General features: G+C 30.3%; 1 protein-coding gene across 1 annotated transcript; it reads right to left on the reverse strand.

Annotated features, from left to right (window-relative positions):
* Positions 1 to 1,437: 1,437 nt before the first annotated feature.
* On the reverse strand, positions 1,438 to 21,568 carry LOC142317739 (uncharacterized). The gene is made up of 2 exons (XM_075354287.1): positions 21,452 to 21,568; positions 1,438 to 3,348 (listed from the first exon to the last, which is right to left on the reverse strand). Exons 1-2 carry the CDS (start codon positions 21,566 to 21,568, stop codon positions 1,438 to 1,440), a joined length of 2,028 nt encoding a protein of 675 aa, XP_075210402.1.
* Positions 21,569 to 21,834: the final 266 nt, after the last annotated feature.

Here is a 21,834-nt window from a genome sequence, read left to right on the forward strand (position 1 = left end):
TATTTTACAGATCTGAACTCAACTTGATAATTTTGTAACGATCACGTTATTACTAATTTGATGTTTAAAACAACTTAGAAAACTAACAAAAAACTTACTATACAAAAAAAATTTCTTGGAAGAATGTTGAAAAAAGAAAACAATTACACTTTGGAGAAATACCTACCTTTTCAGTGATGAAGTAAGTTTCTTGAACCAAGAAATTTTGGTTTGTTTTTCAAATCAATTATGTATGATTAATAACAGTTTCAAACAAACTCATTAACAGGTTCGTTATATAACATTGCTATAAGCGTAATATTGATTTCAACGATTACAAAAATCTGTTATTGACGCAGATGTCGTAAGTTGATCTACTAAATTATTATTTTTTTTTTTAATAATAAAATGGATTTATGGCATTAGTGTTTTACTTAAATGATAATTAACTGCCCCGCTTAATATTTTAATATCTTATTAGTATTTGTGTGGAAGATATTCACGCATAAAAGCATAACGAACTTTCTGCGGAAGCAAACGATTGTTGATACGCTCAACCAATAAGTGAACTTTCTAGGCGCTAATTTAGATAATAAATTATCTCACATTTTTCATCGTTCATACTTCCGAAAGAAATAAATTAATAAGGAAATTTCAATACTCTTGGTTCACCAGTGTTTTAACGTACAACGAGACTGCTTCAAATATTTGGTTTTGATCTTTGTTAAAACCATAAAAATTTTAATTAGGATAAAAAATACGCTACTTTATTGTTTATTACAATGTATTTTACCAATAATTAAGTACAAAATTTTACCGTATTAACAGTGAATTGAAATAAATAATATTTAGTGATGAATAAATAATAAATAATGACGAATGTTTTGATTACTGAACATGAAATTAAAAATTAGATACATTTTCTCTTCAGTATTAATTTCAAACAAATATTACAACATAATACTTATTTTTCTCAGATGAATGAATTCAATATTAATTAATAGATTGAAATATTTATTTACATTTTCATTAATCTTTGGCAATATTATATTAAAACAATATAAGAAATAAATATCTAGTATGAAAACTGGTAATTGATTTCATAAACGAAAAACTATATTTTTATTGAAAAATTAAAAATAAGATTTCATAGATGAAATATTCTGTTTACTTTACTATGTTTTTTAAACAGTGGTATTTTTAATTAATTAATTAACGTTTAGTTTTCTGAGAAATTTAAGAAATATATCACAATAAATCCACACAAATACAGTCTAATCTTAACACACATACACACACATTAATGTCTAGCGACCGATTTCGAAAAATTGGTATATTAATATATATTCTATAAAAGTAGAAAATATATTTATTTCTTAGCGAGTTACCTTCCATAACACATTTTTTTTCAAGGCGATAAAATTTTATTTGTACAAAAGTTTTATCATGAAGTTTAATTTACCGTGATGTTTCCTCCATTTCATCTTTTGCTGTAGTACTTGAAGTTATAACTCTGTGAGTAACAGCTTCTGAAGCCGAACCTAATATCTGAACGTTTCTGACCGGCTGAGTGGATCTGTTTGGAGGCTCTGTAGTAGGGGCAAATGATTGTGAAGGTGTCGCTCGCGTCGATGCCGCTATAAGCATTCTGAATAATTCCTGCTGAGATATCTCGTTCACCGGGGTCGGATTAGTCGGCCTCAGACTTCGCAGTTGCGGCGGACCTATTCTCGCTTCTGTTAACTGCGGGCTATAATTTTGAGGAGGAACGTTCGGATGAGCTATTTGTTGGGAGTACTGGATATTGGGATTTGTATAGGAATTTGGGTTAGTCGAGTAAGGAGTAACGGGTGCAGGCGCGATATTAACGGGAGGGACATATGACTGTGGAACGGGTGGTATATTAGGTATATTAGGATACATTAAATTGGGATTTTGATAAGGATAATTAGGAGTCGTATAAGGATTGTATGGGAGAGGTTGGTTTGGATACGGAATATATTGGTTTTGATAAGGATTAAATGGCATCGGAGAATTAGGATAATACGGATTTTGATTAGGATATGGATTTTGGTTGTAGGGATAATATCCAGGATTATAATACTGAGGAACAGGAAATCTGTTTGAAAATCCTGGGCCAACTGTTCCTGTTTTTTGTTGCAATAATTGCAAGATATACTCCATCAGCCGATTTAGCGATTGTATTTGATTACCTTGATTGTAATCAGCATCAGGTGGATACATCGGTTTCTGCTGTAAAACAGGACTGATTTGAGGTACGTTAGGTAAAGGACGATATCGTCTTGGAGGATCCTGTCCGACCGGAATCGAATACTGCTGATCATCAAAAGGCGATGCCGGACGAAACTTACGAGGTACTGGTGGTACAGGAGGTACATGAGGAAGAGGTCCTTGAGGATAAAGACGATGTTGCGTCGGGAAGGATGTCTGTGGAATAGGAGATACAGTTGTAACTTCGGGAGGTTCCTGTGGATCAAACGGGGGTTGGAACGTTGGATCTGCAGTCGGATATTCTGGTCGGAGAAGATACGGTGGTATTCGGCCAGAATTTTGGGTGAGTAAGTGATTTCTGTAAGCGGGTGTTGATTGAGGAAGTAATGAAGAAAGAAGAGGATTTGGAAATCGTGTGGTTGGGGTTATATACCTCGAATTACCTTCTTCCGGATATACGTCTGGAGTGTCAACCGGTCTGGAATTGGGTTCATTAACGAGTTGACGTCTTAAAGCATTACCTCCTTTGCCGTATCTCGGTGTTCTCGGTGTTGTTGTGTCTTCTACCGGTCTCCTCGTGACTAGAATGCGTCTTAATGATGGAGGCGATGGGGTAGGTGTGAGTTCCTGATTTTCTTCTGTATTCACTTCCAAGTTAGATGAAGCAGAATTTACAATAATTTCCATAACCGGTTTACGACCTTTTATATATTCTCCATAAGCAGGTGTAGTCGTCGACTGCGAAGATTCACTAGTCGCAGATTTTCGAGGAATATGCTGAATAACAGGCGCCCTAGTCGACGTCGGCTGACGTAAAATTAAAATAGGTCTTCTACTAGAAGAATCATCCTGTTCTTTCGGTTTGGCTGTAGTGGACATGGACTGAAATCCAGTACCGTTATTAGCCGTATACGACACCCTTTTAAGGTCACCTGCCTCATCGATATAACCAAACATTCCTTTAACGTTCCCTTGGACATCTCTAGTTTCAATCTTAAAACTTCCATCGGCAGCTTCGTAACCGAACGTATAGGATCCATCGTCATTTACACGATTAATCTCTTTTAGGATAGGAACTCCTTCCGGTACATCTTCTGTAAGACCCAGTGTTGTGAAACACCACGTCCACACCAGCACCTATCACATACATCAAAATCGGTAATTATGCTTTAAATAACTAAAGAACATTAAAAAATAATTATATTTTTAACGGGGTAAAATCTTTAAAATGTATCTCGTATGAACAATTTTACATTCAAATTATAGCTTTTTTAATACCAAATTTCCGCGACAGTACATTTTTTCTATCATTTTTTGGCAAGAACGGTATGATGCCACAAGTGTAATAAGTCTTACTTCCAGTATTTTTTTTATCAACAATACCTGACACCTTTATTAGTTAGCTCGTGAATAAATACAGGTTGCTACCGTAATCAGTTTAGGTTCAGAGAATGTTTTCAGTTGACAGCATTTAGATTCAACTATTAAATTATATTATTAGTTTATAATTATTTGTTAAAACTATTTCAGAAATAATTATTTAAATTCACTAACCCTTCTGTAAAATTCAACTTTATTACGTGCAAAGGTCTAATTTTATTAAATAACGGTAAAGTGAGCCCATTAAATCAACTTTAATTAAAATAAGAATTACAAGTAACACTGGAACAAGTATCATCGTCCATCAACATGAGAGTGAAACCTATTAGGAATGATTATCGTCGTCCACCACATGGAAAAGTTAAATACCGTACTGCAAGTCACAGATCTAACTGTAGGAACACACCCTTAAAGTAATACGGCTAATGAGTAAAACGAATACTTATAAGAGAGTGTAGAAAATTATTTTAAGTATATTTTACAATTTCTTTTTTTTAATCTTTGTAATGTGTGTACGTTGCAATCTGTTCAACCAGTGAATAATAAGCAATTCCCACATTGCCCAACGAGATAGGATGATATGACATGTAAATGAGGTGTAATTTTGTACAGACCAGGAACGAAACGCAAGGATAGCGGGAGTTTATTATCTCCTACTGATCGCAGAGCCTGAACAAATGTCCCTTTCTGCTGTTGTTATTCGTTTATCGGGGAGTCATTATTTATTTAGTGGTGGTTTTAGCACAGACTCAGACAGACCATTCCTGAGACGTTTGGTTAATTGAACCTCAACCACCAAAGTATTCCGGTATCCACTGTCTAGTATTCAAATTCGCATAAAAGCAACTAACCGTTTACTGGTATTTGAATCTCAAAACCTTCGACTTCGAAAATCTACTTGCGACGACGAGTTAATCATTAGACCAGCCCGGTGGGCTTATTTAATTTTATAAAATTTGACTCTTAACTGTTCGTTTTTATGGAATAAACTAATTCATCGGGTAGTGTACTTAATACCACATAATGTACTCGAATTAGGAGCTATAATATCTAGTGCGCACCGACACGCAAAAGTACATATTTTATATAGCCTAAATAAATATTTGAGAAAGCAAAATTCAACGGTGGGAATGAGGCACAGCTCATTTACTAGCAGTTAGAATTTTTTTTATTCGTAATAATATTGTTTTTTCAACAAATGAACACATTCTTTTTATTTAATTGTTCATGCAAACATATCTTTAAAGAATATGAGAGTAATGAAGCCTAATTAACAAAAATACTCTTTATACTCGTGTTGTAATTTTGTACACGTGGATTACACCGTACACTACATTGTATTACAGCAAGTTTATTGTTCTAGATTTTACCAGCGAATAGTTATTTAGGATCTATCGCATTTTGTATTTGATTACGTAAGAAAAGTCTCACAGTCTGAGAAGAAAAATATATTAAGCTATATTACAAAAATTAAGTAAACGTACGTAAGTAGATAAGTATTCCAGTAACATATGCAAATTATATATTAAAGATTTTTAGTACAAAGTAATTTTACTTTAACTACAACATAATTACAGCACAACAAAATCAGTATATTAAATTTAACACAAAATATACGAAATGTGATTCTTTACTCATAACTATTCATATTGTAGGAAAATAAATTTTTAATATAATTAATATTAATATGATTTTGTAGGCGATATTCCCTCTGACTTCCGAAATTAAACTGCAGACTAACAGTTAGTTAGAAAGAGTTAAAAAGATTTAAAGAAACTTTACTATCAATTTAGTAAACGTAAGGAAATTCTCCTTTTATAGACCTAACTTGCAATACATGATCATAACATCAGCTTTAGAAATCCAAATCTTTACATGTAAATTAAGACAAAGAATTTCGAGGCAATCCAAGAAAAATAAATTTTAAGGAAACAGTTTAATAGGATTATTTCCCGTAGTTTTATTTAATTTTTAGAAAATACAGTGTTATTAACCAGTACTACTACCATTATTATCACTGCATTAAGTATTTATACTTGTACGACAATACTATATTACTCACAAAAATGAAAAGCATTTCTCTTTAAAGTATGACTAATAGATTTCATTTTTAATTTCGTAATTTACAAAACCACTTCAAATATAACAGGTTTTTTCTTTCTAATTCAAATTACATCGAAATACTTTCATACGAAGAACAACTTAGAATAAAACTGAGTAATATCAAGTATGAAATCAGCAATGTTATTTCCCTTGACGTTTGTGTGTATGTGTGTGTATGCGCGCGCGCGCTCATTTGTAGGGTAATGGCTTATTTTGAATATACTATTTACGAAATTTCGGTTGTTGGTTGAAAGTAACTACCTGATGAATTGTATTTAATTAATTAAAAATTTATTTTCTCAAATAGTAGTAGTAACGTTTTCTGTGTCATTTACCTCGTCGTCAATCTTTTGTGCAGAGTTTATTGAATTTGTATACACACATATCCGATTTGCTGTAATTTTTTCTAAGGATCCTATTAATGAGCATTAGAAATGGCCAGTCTGAGAATATGAAAACTTTAATGCTGAACTATTATTCTAATAACAAATAATTAGTATAAAGGCGGTTCCTTTTTTATGCTAAAATATATATAAATAAATAAATAAAAATTTATTTATTGGAATTCAATAAATTGGAGTTCTTTGCTTGCGGAAGACTAGCTGAAGAACCCATTATACAATTTTAAGCAGGACATCAGACCATCTTGAAAACTACAAGCTTGGGAAAAACTTTAAATGGCAAGGCATTTCTTTTTTAGAGGTATTAAAAGTATGATATATTTACATTTCTAATTTCTAATAACCCGCCTGTATTTCCAATTGGGGCAAACATAATTTCTTTTAATGAAAACCCTTATTATTTGTGATTTTTGAATAGAAAATATCTAGTTATGAAGTTTTTATTATTGACAATTTTTTACTAAACCTAACCCTTAATCCGCCACTGATAATATAAAGAAAAAATAATTTTGTTTGCCATTTTGGAAAAGATTTGACGTAACTTTTAGTTTTTGTCAAATTTTTGGGTAGAATACATTTTAGGACTTGCTTATTAGTGATGAAAAATTTTTATCTCAATAGAACTGTTTTCTCAGTAACTATAACTGAACATTAACATTAAGTGTATATTAACATACTGTAACAATAACTGCGTACAAAAAAAAAAAATCAAGAAGTGCACCGATCGCAAAAAAATTGATCTGAATTCTTACGGATCATTTAATACAAAATGACTTTTTGCTAACAGAACTCTGATAGAATTGGTTGAAAGCATAGCGTGTGAATTTTTGGAAAATGTTTTCTGAAGTCTATCGAGGATTAAAACTTAGGATGAAACTGTCGTTTCAACAAGATTGAACAAGCCACAAAACATTGCAAAAGTAACACCACTCTTAAAAATTCACTTTCAGGATGAGTGAATTGCCACTAACAAACTATGCGCGTGGCCAGCAAGATCCCCAAATCTTTCATGGAGTTATTTAAAAGACAAACTACCAAACCTGTTATTCCTCAGCAGGAAAAATGATGAATGGAATAACGGAAATCTTGTACACTATTCACATAATATTGTGTTAGGCTGTAAATGACATTTGCAGAAGAGCACACACTTGCATTTATGATAATGGTGGGAATGTTGAGAATTCGCTGTGAGTCTCCTTACCAATAAAAACTAATTATATTTTCGTGTTGTTTTATTTATTTTTATTTACTTTTTAAGTTATTGTACAATATTTAATTTTCTTTTTTTAATAATTGTATGCACTGAAATTAGCTGTTTGTCCGCCAAGATATGGTTTTTGTAAAAAATAATGAACTATCTTAATTTTGACTTCATACGGACTAACCGCTTTCAGTTCATTTAAGATGAAAAGGTATTTGAGAATACATTATTCCACGATGCTATAAAATTTCAGTGTAATTTAAAATTGCCAGTAAGATAAAGATTCTTCCTCGTATTTAATAAGTAATGAGATCTACCAGCTTTAATCGACTGTAGCAACTGTAAGAGTAGATTTAGAAAGAAATAGGTAAGAGTAAAAATCTCTAAAAAAAATGATTAAAAATTCATTGAAAAACAGAAATCAAGTTAAAAATTTAAATTCTTTGTCTAGAATAGCAGACAAATTATTTTTACTTCCTTGTATGAAGTAAAGGAAGTATTGTAATCGCGAAAAATTTCGGTTTCAGATTTCAACGGAAATATCCATTTTGACCATCCCTGTATTCATTTTGACTAGTTTCGGCGTGACGTCTGTGCGTACATACTACGTACGTATGTATCTTGCATAACAAAAACACGATTAGCTGTAGGATGTTGAAATGTTGGATACGTAACATCTAGTTGAGCACCTTCCAGTTTGATTGCAATCAACTGGAACAAAAGTGTCCAAAAAAGCCCAAATACAAAAACTTTGGATTTTGAACTTTTTGTTAACTGCAGTAATAAGCCCTCATTGAGAGCTTTTCAACATATATTATAAGTGGTACTTATTTTCATCGGTTCCAGAGTTGTAGCTAAATAAAACTTTAATTAATGAAATATTCGAATCTTACAAGGGGAAGGCACATTGGTTCAAATCAGACTTCATCTCTTTTTTTAACTTTTTTTTAATTTAAATATATTAATTTATTAATAATTATTAACCTCTCATTTTAAAAATGTTTACGATAAATAATTCAATAATAACAATAAAAATAAAAATATGAAAAAATATCAGACGTTATTAATGAAATTAAATTTTATGCACTTTTCATTTTAATAAAATGTGTATATGTAATTAATAGGGGTACAAGAAAATCATGTGGTGTCCATATCAGATTTTTTTAATTAACCTTTCTAAGAGTTAGGTTTAGAAAGGAAAAAATTGTCACTTAAAGTGATGAAAAGTTTTTTCTACCCGAAAATTTCATAAAAATTAGGGTTTGCCATTTAAAAATACTATATTCGCTGCATACTGGAAAAATAGACAGCATGTATTTTTAATTGATTCAAAAAAGTAAAGTAGGTTTCCTTTTTTTTTAATATTTGTGACTACCATCCGAAAAAAGGAAAATAAAAAATTCCATCGATAACGATGGAATTTTTGTTAAGTGTTTTGTTAAATTTCCAGGAGAAAATCTGTTCTAAAAAAATGAATTTTAAGCAGAAACGTATTAGTTGAATGGAAAAAGGCAAATTGCATTCACAACCTAAAAAACTAAATAGACATAAGTGAATACGAAAAATACTATTAAACTATAAATATTATTATAATAGTATAATATAGTTATTATAATAATAAATATGGTATTATAAATATTATAATACTATAAATACACTATAAAACTATATTTAACAATGGTAGTCGTAATATTAATGTAAATATAAAGTACAAAATACTGAAAATAGAGAAATAATATACATTCAAGTACGAGGACTTTAAAGGTATCCCACCCGAACTAGGATTAGACAACTAAAATTAATTAATTAATATACGTTAAATTTAATTCAGTAATCGATAATCTTTAAAACTTAAACGAATTGTTAATTTCAGCCATACTCTCATTAAAGAGACTACATATCAGTTTGAATGTTGGTCGCAATACCGCATAATATGTATTACGATGAAATTACAACGAACTGTTGCACATCCGTAAACCGAGAGACATACATCATCAGAAATCATTACCCATACCTTAGTCTGATGTTTATTAATACAAGCGAACCGGACTAGGTTCGGCTACCGTCTCGCATTGAAAACCTCCGCAGGTATCCGCAATAAGTTTTATTGATCATTTCATTTTAGTAAAAATCGTTCAATAAATAAGAAAATTATTTATTATCAATTATTTTTTCTCTAAAAAAAAACATTTTTTATTTCTTTGTAGTGGTCACCAATTATATGAAAAGGTCTTTAAAATCTTTTTAAAAGTAATGAGTGAGGAATGCGTATTGCTTCTATTATTATAAACCAGATTTTTCTTTTAACTTAACTAAAACTTTGTACTTTGATAACGATTAAACTTTAAATCTTAAATTTATTTATTTTTTATTAACCTTCTGTTACTTTATTAAAAATCGTAATGCAATAACTTTTACAAATTATAAACAAGAAATTATTTCTATTGGAATTATACATTTTTTATCTTAGAGAGAATGATAATGATGAAAATAAAATTAAAAAGATTCTTTATTATTCGCTAGCCTAAGTATAGTTTAGAATTAAACAACGGAACAAAACACATTAGGAAAGCGTAAAGTGGTACAATTGTAGCGTAAAGAAAATTTACACTGGTAATTAATTAACATACTATTTAACAATTTTTTATAACTTCATACTTAACGAGCATTTCACATAATTTTGTTTATTGTCTTTGTTTTTAAATCTTTACTCCCCAATTATATTCTTATATAACCTTAGCTTTTTATATCTGAAAAAAATTTGATGTGGACACCACACGACTTCCTTGTACGTCTATTAGATTACACATACATATTTTTGCTGCACTTCATTTAAACTTGTTTCATTTGAAAGTGAGATACGATCCTCCAATTCTTTAATAAAAGTGGACAGTTACACAATTGCTAAAATATTAGTTTTTATTAATATCAAATATTATACAATTATTAGTTCAACAATCTTACCTGAAATATTACGTTAAAGTAAAAGTCCCCTGATTACTCTTTAAATAAATTGTTTACCAAATAATCCGATAATAAAAACTAATTATTCTACACCGTAAGGTCAAAATTAATATTTGTAACCGGTATACAGGTGTTCACTAAACAGAGTACTTTAATTATTATTATCTTTTATTTACACGACACACCAAAAATTTGAAATACACATCAGAAATCTCGTGCACATTACGCTCAAATGAAAAAAAATTTCGACAATCACTTTAAATTCAATACAAATCAAAAATGTATTTTATATTTCTGTCAAATAACTAAATAAAATGATTTTTTTTAATAAATATACAATTTTTATAAGAATTTGCTATGATAATCCAAAAATAATACGATTCTAAATTATAATTTTCAATTAATATTAAATAATTAGATGTTTCACCAAATATATTACATATACACATATATAATGCCTATTAAATTACATTTACACATTTTTAAAAGTACATAAAATTTTATTTGGCTAATCATTTTTTTTTTTTTTATTATCATTAAATTATTATTTATTGTAAAAATTTTTTTCAATCATGGGTTAATAATTCTTAAATCAATATATTTAAATTAAAAAAATAATTTTTTTTTAAATTAAATAAACAAAATAGGGGTGAAGTGTGATTCGAACCGATATGCCTTCCCTTTAAGAAAATATTTCAAATTTCAAATATTTCATTAATTAAAATGTTAATTTTAATTTCTATTGAAATCAAAAAGGGAGATGTGCAACTAGATATTACAACAGCGCCAAATCCAAAATTTCAACATCCTACGGGTAGTCGTTTTTGAGTTATGCGGAATACACACGTACGTACGTACAGACGTCACACCGAAACTAGTCAAAATGGATTCAGGGTTGATGAAAATGGATATTTCCGTTGAAATATGAAAACCGAAATGTTTCACGATCACAATAATACCTTTACTTCGTACAAGGAAGTAAAAATATATTTTCCACTCCTGTATAATGGTCAGCATTTATATAAAATCTTTAAGAACTTTTAAACATTCCACAGCTTTCCTTAAACAGCGAATTTAACCATAGTGAAACCAACGATTTTTTAATTTAAAAAAAAAAATGACTAAAAATATCTCTTACATTACTTCTATATAATGCATTACTTTTTCCTTTGATTTTCGAAAAGTGCGAACATTTTGACAGGCCGATCAGTTAAATAGCTTTCTTTAAAGTGAATGAAGAAAGTGCCTCCAGGTACATATATTACTATGAATTATTTTCAAAACTCTCTTGTGAAAAATAACAGATTTCTTATAACATATTAGCCGACAGTGCGAATAGTCCGATAATATTATTTTACAATTTTTTACTAGATTTATTTGAATATTTATCCATTGTTTTACTTATTATTTTTTAAATAAAATGTTTAAAATTACTGTAATCTGAATATGATTTATTGTATTGTGCATAAGTTAAAATGTATTTCATATTATTTTGAGTATTTCATTTATGTTGGTATATATAAGCATTTTATTTAAAACTACCACAAAATTTATAACGTTATGTATGGAACGATATTTTACATCAGTGAAATTTAATTTACTCGAGTGAAACTTTTTCGAGGGTGAAATTGTTAACCTCCTTCATTGAAAAGTGACAAATTATCGTTGAATCAAGAAAAATATAATATTTCTGTATCTTCTCTTGCCGCAGAGATAAAAACTAAACTAATCACTGTAATTCCAATTAAAGTAAAATTTGATTTGCTTTTTTACACGTTTAAGTGCCTCTAAAAGTAAAAGTTAATTTAATTACATAATATGTTGAAATAAATGTATTTATAGCGTCTCTTTTTCCCTTCAATCTTAACGTTAAGTACGTTTTCTAAGAATTTCTCTAGGTGATTATCATTTCCATTTCTAACGAATTACTAACTCACTTAAAAGATGTTTCCACCAGTTTATTTAAAAGTAAATATATTTTATTTTATAGGCCGATAATTTTTTGTCGAAGAGCTTTCAAATTATACTAATGGAAGAAAGAAAAAACCTGAAATTTTTTACATCCTCGTTAACGGCTATAAATCATACATCTTAATTTAATTAACAGCCGAGCTGTAATTTTTTGTTGCAATTCTATTAATTTAAAACCTACACAAACTTACATAAAGCATAAATAATTAAGTTTATTATTTATTTATTTTATATAGTATTTGTTTATTTAATAATAAATAAATTATAAAAGCAGCGATTTATAGAGAAAACCCGGTTTTTTCTTTTTTAAATGAATTTTGTTCTTTCTGATGCTACTTTGGCCTAGTTTTGCCAAATTATTCTTTGGCAGTCTAAATAAATGCTAGGTGTTCCTTTTTTTAATCTTTGAAATAATTCCTACTCATTTCATAAAGAATCTACATAAAGTATAATTATGCAATTATCTGAATAAAATATTTATTTTATTTCATCTAAAAAAATGGCTAATATTCACGTTATTTTTAATATAAAACTGTGTTCAAATTTATTCTAACATATAAGGTACTAATTTCGCTTTATAAATGAAATTTCTTCTTTCATTTTTACTGATGCTTTTTTATGTAATAAAATTTAAAAATTATTTGAATTTAACTAGTTCAAACAAGTAAGATTATTTAAAACTGAAATAATGGATAATTTGAAAATTTGTTTACATATTTTTACCTGAATTATTAAAAAATAGCTTAATTCGGCTCATTTAATTATTATTAAACCTCGAAATGTTTTTAAAAATATTACTTTAATTATCCTTAGATCATCAGAATACTACACTAATTAAATATCCCAGTACATTTTTTTAGATATTTATGTAAAATTTGAGAAATTGAAGTCTATCCTAATATTGATCCTCAGTTGACAATTTAAGTAATCGTTTAGTAGAAACTGAGTTTTTTAAGTAGAAAAAACTTTAATAGAATTGAACACATTCTGAGCTTTTATGTTTCGTTCTAAGTTTGTGCAGTATATATATTAAAAAAAATAAATATAATAGAACTGCTTTGTATTCTCGTAAAAAAAACTTTCTACGGCATTATTTACAGTTCATTTAAAGTGATTTATAAATATAGTAAAAATAAAACAAAAGAAAACTAAGCTTAAATTTTTCATCAAAGGGCAAACAAAGGAATAATATTAACACATAATCTTTCCCAAAATTGAAAAATTGCTTACATCTAATGAATAGTTCAGAACAAATAATATAAGGAAACAAAATACGAAGCTTAATCATAAAAAACTGATAAGGAATTTATATTTTTTTAAAAACTGATAAAAAGATCAAATGAATATATACCTAGTATACACACACACACACACACACACACACACACACACACACATATATATATATATATATATATATATATATATATACCTTAAGGTGGAACCGGAGGCTAAACAAAAAAAGAGAGAGTATATTCAGAGATTTTTTCTTGTTAAATACGATGTTTTTTAAGCGACTGCTACACAGGATTTAGTGGAAAAATATTTAAGAATCTGTTATATTCTGTCAGGGTTAATCGTGAAGAAATCGTTTTTGGTGTACAAAATTATTTGAATTTGCATTTACAACTAAATGGAAATATTTCACTTGTACGCCTATTAATTAAAAATACACGTGATACCCGTCACCTCTTACAGCAATAGTAACAGAATAAGTAAAATCTTGTCGAATAGAAATAGACAATACGATTTGAATACATCGTTATTTTTTTACTTTTATTTATTTATTTATCTTTTCTACGGACCGACTCAAATACATTTATTTTTAATTTTGTATGAAGTAAATTTAAAAAATATAAAAAAACTGCGTTGCTCATCTGTAAAGCAAATCAGAAACTAAAAGAGTAAATAATTTACTTCAAATTTCACGAAGGAAAAAAGTAGATAATAAAATAGTTAAATTTATTCACCATTTAGCTAAAATAGGGCATATGTATTTTTGAAATAATTCTATCTATGATTAGAAAAAAAGGATATACGAATAACTGATGTAATGTTTTCTTTCTATAATTAGTCAACATCCAGAATAAAGAAGCAAAATGTGACGCTTTATCAAACTCATATTAACACAAACTACACATCATTTATATATATATATATATATATATTAAATTTTTAAATTCGTTAGTGCATAGTTTATACTTAAAACCGTGTAAACAGTTTACCCTGCATGAGTTAAAAATACTTTTTGTTGTATTATTTAACAACATTCAAAATAATGATTTAAATTTTGGTTAACTTCTTACAGATATCTTAATTCTAAAAATATTTCCCGCGCTCTCTCCTAATTTCATAGTTTAGGTGTACCATTGGGAAAGTTACTAAAAATACGTACCCATGTTTTTTTTTTAAATAATACAAATTAATGAAATCTTCTTACCAATTTCAATTATTCAAATACTTCTTTTAGCGGGTAAAACATAATATAAAAAAATATTAAGTATTTTATCTCTTTAAAATTTAGATAACAATTAGTTTAAATATGTAAAAATATTCAATGGCAAATTAATAAATATAATGATAGTGAATAAATTAATTTAAAAGATTTCCATAAAAATTTGAATCTATCTAAATTAATAAGTTAAAGGAATGTATTGTATTAAATTAGGAATTTAGTCATTTTCGTTATATTATCTGATTGGTTTCTCAACATTTTTAAATATATGCTAAATCTATTAAGGAATAAAAGATAAAGATCTTTAATATTATTTTTAATCGACAAATAAAAGGATGTTTATTTAATATAATTACGCAGTTTATTTAGTTAAAGTGTCGAGGAAATAATGATAAACTGATAACTGACAAAAACAAGATTTTTTCTTTTTGTACAGTATTTACAGAATGCATTAATGTCTTAATTTTTACCTTAACACTTTTCATATTGAAATTAAGAATTGCACAAAAAGACTAAGAAATTGACTTAAGCTAGTCGATTTAAACTATGTTTTAACAATTAAGTATACTTATTCTAAAAATGTATATAATTCCGTAAGTTATTGAACAAATAATTCCATCTAAAAAATTGCAAAAAACAATCTTATAGAAATCGTAATAATTTACACTGATCACAAACAAAACACAAATAATCAACTGAATAACTAATATTTAATTTATTCATGTACCTGAAGTGAGGTCGGCATAGCGAACACTAGTAGATATCAACTGAAAGAGGGTTGCTTTATAGACGTTCTTTAAGAACAGCGAAAGCAGGTCCTATTGTATGTTGAGATTCTCACGCACCTCAAGGACATACGCAATGAAACGACTAAGTCCAGCAACACAATACGAGATACTTTAATCCGTTCTAATAAAATGTTTTTAACAATATACCCCTTTCTACTAATTACAACGAATTTGTAATTATTATTGTTACATTATTTTAATATATGAATAAAGAATCTTGTCTAATTCTTGTTTACCTTTTTTTATCTTTTAATAAAATACGAAATTAGAATTTAAGAATAGTAATATGATACACTGGATATCTCACCTATAACCAAAAGTGACATACAATCTGCAGTTTTTTTTTTTTTTTGCGTGATACAAGTAGTCTGAATAAAAGATAGAAGAAGGCCTTCAAAATACGTGAGATAACCGTCAAAAAAAAAGTTTGCCACATCAAATAATTTTCTAAAATATTTAATTTTATTTTTATTAATTTTTTTTAAAAAATGGAAGTTTAGTGTAAACAGTAAGTGTTAAAATTAAGCACTTAACATTAATTAACTTATATCTATTTTCTTTTTATGCCAACTTTTAACAGCCCACTATTTTTGTTTAGGCTACCTTACAAATCGATATTTCACACAAGTACAATAATAAACGACAAAATTTATTAGTAAACAACATTTTCAAAAGTATTAACCATGTACTGTGTTAGTAATCGACATCCTTAAGAGGTTATTATTTTTTTGGTTTTATTTTTTATCAAAGTTTCTTACTGTTTTCGTTTCTTGTTTTCCATTTTACTTTTTTCAAGCCATTTTTTAAGGAAGTTTAGTGGTAGAGAAGTCAAAACTTCTTTCTTATATAAATTAAGTCAAATCACAACAAATTAAACACAGTAGCTTTCATTAATGTGCCTAACATGTTTTAATTAGAAATAATCATTTAGATACGAATTTGATCGAATTACAAGATGTACAATCACGTTGGCTTTTAAACTAAACTCTTTCATTAATATTTTTACAATAAAATATTTATTTATTTTGATGAAATCTCGTATAAGGTATTAATTTATCAATTAATTTTACTTTTAGACAGCTCGTGAAATATAATTAATTATTGTAAAATTATAATTTGATGAATAAATTAAATAATAATTATCGTAAACAGTAATTTAACATAACGTTAACATGACTTACGTAATAGATATTTCCATATTCATTATAAATAACTGATTTCCCGGTAGCCAGTCCAGTTTTATATTATAACACACGGTCAGTAACAGCTGTTGCACGTCTGAACGAGCAAGCATGAACAAAGTCGCACTACAGACTCGCTAATTCTTCACAGCAAAAACAAGCAACAACGTAACTTTTCTTGTTTAAAATCTTTGGCGATGCCTAGATGAAAAAACTTTGGTTTTATTTTCCGTAAATTATTTAATTTATTGTGTACAAAATTACAAATTAAATTTGGCCTTATCTTGAAAATTAAATCGTAAATGAGGAACAATTATAATTGTTCGATAATATTCAATAATCTTTTTCTATTGCCACTTTTCATAATTTACCGGATTTGGTGGAACGGATTTACTGATATTTTTATAACTAAACAGCCTTTCTGATTTCAAGCTACTAAAGGGAATAGAATAAAGAAAGTTTTAGGATGTGAAGAATGCTGTGCCGCTTACAGTTTGAACAGAGGATATTGCTCTCTACTACGGAAATCGACAATTACATTCGTTGTATATCGTTATCAAAATGCACTTATAAAGTAAGCAATATTTTTTACGGTATAATGTAAGCGTACTTATATTAATCGGTGAAACAAGACTTACGGAACTGCTTTGTACTTTTATACTTTGGTAAATCGATTTACATAAAAGAAATGTTTGTATTTCCAATTTATGATTAAATAGTCTTTAACCGTTCCAAGAACAGATCTTAAAGAATCCATTCTTTAAAGATAATAAAATTTCAAACAAATTATTTTTACATTTTATCAAACGTCGATTTTCGGTGTTCCTCAGTCACTTTTCTATTATGATACAGGAGAATAACAAAAATTTATTCAAGATTTGAAGTCGAAAAAAATATTAACAATAAGCTATGCAGATTTATTTTATTGAGTATTTTTTTATTTATCTTCTTGTTTTTGTATTTTTTTTTTTTTTTTGTAACACACGCTTTAAAGTATTTGAGTGTTCTTTTTAATGAATAATATTATTTTATTTGTTTAGCATAAATTTGTGATTGTTATTATTAATAATTGATATATAACTTTATAATAGTTTTTTTTTTTTTTTTTTTATGAACATAACTAGTCACCACGCATTGGTGTATAGAATGTTAATTTCTATACACCCTTTCTATATACGACTCACAGAGATCAAAAAAGTGTAATCTAGTAAAGGTTTCTTTATTATACTATTAATTTCAACGCAAACGTGTTAAAAATACTCTTATATTTTATTAAATAATTCATTAAATTTTTTATTTGTCTCAGTTCAATGACCAAATTTCCATTTTTTTTTTTTTTTTAGATGAAAAACAATTTTGAACCACTTTTTAAAATACTGATTAATTAATGTTTGTTTTAATTTAAAAAACGCCTAGATCCTCTCTATTTTCTTCTAGCAAAAATTTATTAACAAGCACTTTTACTAAAATTATGTTGTAAACAGATAGATCATAAAACGAATAAGTTTTATTACTGGAAGTACCTAAATTAGTAGGAAAAAAATTAGCTAAGAGATAAGAAAAATACAGTAATACTTTTAATTTAAAAAGAAAACACGGGACACATTGTAGTTAAAACATTTAGAAAACCTGATAAAGGACAAAAAGAGAGACAAATTTATAAGATAAAAATGGGTGAATTTGCAAAATGTCTCTAATTTTCAGAATAAGTATTATGATTATTGATATACTTGTATGTGTTAGTAGTGCTAAAAGGGTTAGTAGTGTACGGGAAAATTAGGTGATCTTTATGAAAAAAATCCTGAACACAGACTAAACTATCATAAATTTTCTTAACTTTCAAAAATAATCCTATAAATGATTATCTGTAAATCGCAACGCTAATGGAATAGACAGTACAAAAATAATTTTATAATCTAAATTGCCAGATTCTATGTTGATATGTATCAGTAGTATTTAACATATATCCAGTCACTATTTTATTTTGGACTGCTTTTTGATCTGATGTAACAAGAATTTACTTTAATATCGAGTATGTTTCTAATTTTCTGTATCGGGTAAAATTTGACTTTCTGGAGCCAATTTTTCAAATATTAAGAACAGTCTAGAGTAGGAATATCATTTTTAGAGATATTATTCTACGGATCCAACAATAAGTTTGAATCAAGTACGTATGTAACTCATACATGAATGGAACACATACATCGGTTACAGATACTTGTAGATAAAATATTTACGAACTGTAAACATTCAGAAGATTCTTTTTTGTAGTTGGAGGTTGGTTGGTTAGTTTAAAAAATTACGAGTAAAATAACATTAAATTCCTAAATTACAGTTAATTTGTACTATCTTTACTTTTACAAATTTAGTAATAAATTAAATAACACATTTTTATCGTGAAAGAAGACATCTAGGTGGCAGGAATACAATGCATCAGTATAGAGGAGGTGGTCACTTTTAGTAGGAGGGAATACTTGAACACCTTAGACCAAACCTTCAACCAACAGCCATTGGCTAATAAGATCTCGAGATGGAACGTGCTCGGGGAAGAGTCCCTCAGTGATCACCACTATATTGAATTCAACGTGGCGCAGGAGAGAGGATCTCCCAGGGCCTGAAGGCTCAACTGCAGAGAATTACATGACTTCAAGGAAGTAATTACAAACAAGCTCTCCGAAGGCATTGTCACGCCCGATGCCCTTATAGGAGTTCTGTCCGAGGCATTATACAATGTCAGTAAAAAAAGCATTAGCTTCCATAACAAGGAGATATATCGGTGGAACCACGAGATTGCTTCCTTAAGGAAGGAGTATCTGAGATCTAGGAGGATCCTTCAGAGGAGAAGAAGGGCTGGCTTCGACGCAGGAGATGCCACCCAAAGACTTAAGAGATGTAGCCAAGAAATGCGTTCTAGCATCAAGAGGTCGAATAGGACTAAATGGGCAGAACTCTGTGTCGAGGTGAATGAGGATCCCTGAGGGAACGGGTATAAAATCGTCATGGGACGATTTGGACGGAAGTTGCCTGTTCACACAGGCGCACAAACTGAGAACTTTATAAGGAGACTATTCCCAAAGAATACTTATACCAATACAAGGAAAATTGCGGTGCAGGAGTTCCCTCGTTCACGGTCGGAAAACTACAGGTAGCATGTAGTAAGTTGAGTCCTGGGAAAAGCCCTGGGATGGACGGAATATCTGCATAGGTAGTGAAGGAAGCAGTGAAGGTGACCCTCTGGCAATTCTAGAAGTGGTAAATCATGTTCTGCTAAGCGGAGTAATCCCGGAAGAATGGAAGTGTGCACAGCTGTGCTGTTGAAGAAACCGGGAAGACGGGATGGAGACCCCTTTGGTTATAGGCCGCTAAGTTTATTAAACAGCGTTAGAAAGCTATTTTACCCTTTATTACTGCATAGGCTGAGGCAAGATGTTGAAGTGAGTGGTGGGCTTTCTGAACACCAATAGTGGGATTCAGAACGGGGAGGTACACCATCGACGCATTACAAAGGATAGTCTCAACGAATAATAAGGCAGATAGAAGTTGTAGACATTCCAGGAAGGTACCAATTCTGGTCCTAATAGATGTCAAGAACGCTTTCAGTAGCATAAGATGGAATGCTATCCTGCAAGAATTAGAGAACAGGAACATCTCACTGCATTTGAGACGTATAATCCAAGATTACCTAGTCCAGAGAAGGATCACAGCTTTTGCGGCAAAAGCGACTATAGAGTTCTGGATGGAGTGCGGTGTTCAGGATTCTCTACTTGAACCGCTTCTTCGAGACATGGCTTACGACGGCTTCTTGGCCAAGATTGGTCAGAAGGAATGGTGGCTGTTGGCTGTTCTGACGACGTCACGCTGATCTCCGTGGATCGAGGTATGCAGAAGCTAGAGGAGAAAACAAACCTCGTCATTAAGATGACCAAAGACTGGCTGGAGGACAAGGGGTTATTCCTGGCGGCTGATAAAACAAAGCTGATAATGCCTGCTGGAAAAAAAGTTACCCCGAATCAGGATTACGGTGGGCAATGTGGTGCTCAAGTCAGTTAGGTTGGCCAAGTGTCTGGTTGGACGACGAGCGAAAGTGAACAAGGCACGTGGAGGAGGTGTCTGCTAAGGCCGATAGAGCGGCACAGGCCCTCACAGGACTCATGAATAATGTGGGAGGTCCTCTGACCTCCAAGAGACAGTTACTTGCCATGACGGTGACGCCTATAATTTTGTACGTAGCACCCGTCTGGCAACGCGCCATGAAGTATGATAAATGTAAGGCGAATTCAAAGAAAGATGTCTTTGAGGATTGCCTCTGCATTCAGTACCGTGTTCACGGAGGCGATGTTTGTAGTGACAAGTAGAACTGAAGGTGGCCGAACGGGTGGGAAAATCTAACGAAAAGATCAAAGCAGAAGCATTCGAGAACATGCTAGCTAACTGGCAAAGTTGGTGGGAAGCGGCTGACGTGGGGAGAAGATGTTCTTTACGCGTCATCCCTGACGTTAATAGATGGGTCTGTCGGCAGCAGGGGGAAGTTAAGTTTTGGCTGACCCAGCTTTTGACAGATCATGAGGGATTCAATTCCTACCTGAATAAAATGAAAGGGAGGCTTAACTCGGGGTGCATCTACTGAGGGAAGGATGACGCGGCAGAGCAGACCTTTTTTAAATGTGAAAGGTTGGTTTCAGAGAGGCAGATGTGTCTGGCGGTTGTGGGACAATTGAGTCCAGATAATTTAATGGACAAAATATTGTCATGTGAAGCCTCCTGGGAGGCTATAGCCACGTTATGCCAGGGCATACTGAGAAGAAAGATGGCGGAAGAGGACCAACAGCAACAGCTGTTTGCGCAGGTGGATGAGGAGGAGACAGCCTTGATATGAAGGCAGTCGGGGGCCAGGGACTCTCCAGTTCATTCATCCAGAAACCCACAAGAACACAGCAGCCCGTGAGTAATGCCGAAAGGCGGGTACCCGGGCTGCTATTTAAGAGGAAGGCTTTTTAATCGGTGAGAGCACGACACTACCGTCTTGCGCGGGCAGTCGGTGACTGGTAGAGCTTTTTCCTCCCCCTACGGAAAAAAAATCCGTTAAACACTAATTTTCCCAAAAATCTTAGTCACGGAAGGTAAAAGGGAAATGAAGAAGGCATGCGTCAAGGAAGAAGTTACGTATTTAGTGCCAATA

This window comes from Lycorma delicatula, chromosome 1, assembly GCF_047948215.1.
Source record: "Lycorma delicatula isolate Av1 chromosome 1, ASM4794821v1, whole genome shotgun sequence".
Taxonomy (NCBI): Eukaryota; Metazoa; Arthropoda; class Insecta; order Hemiptera; family Fulgoridae; genus Lycorma; species Lycorma delicatula.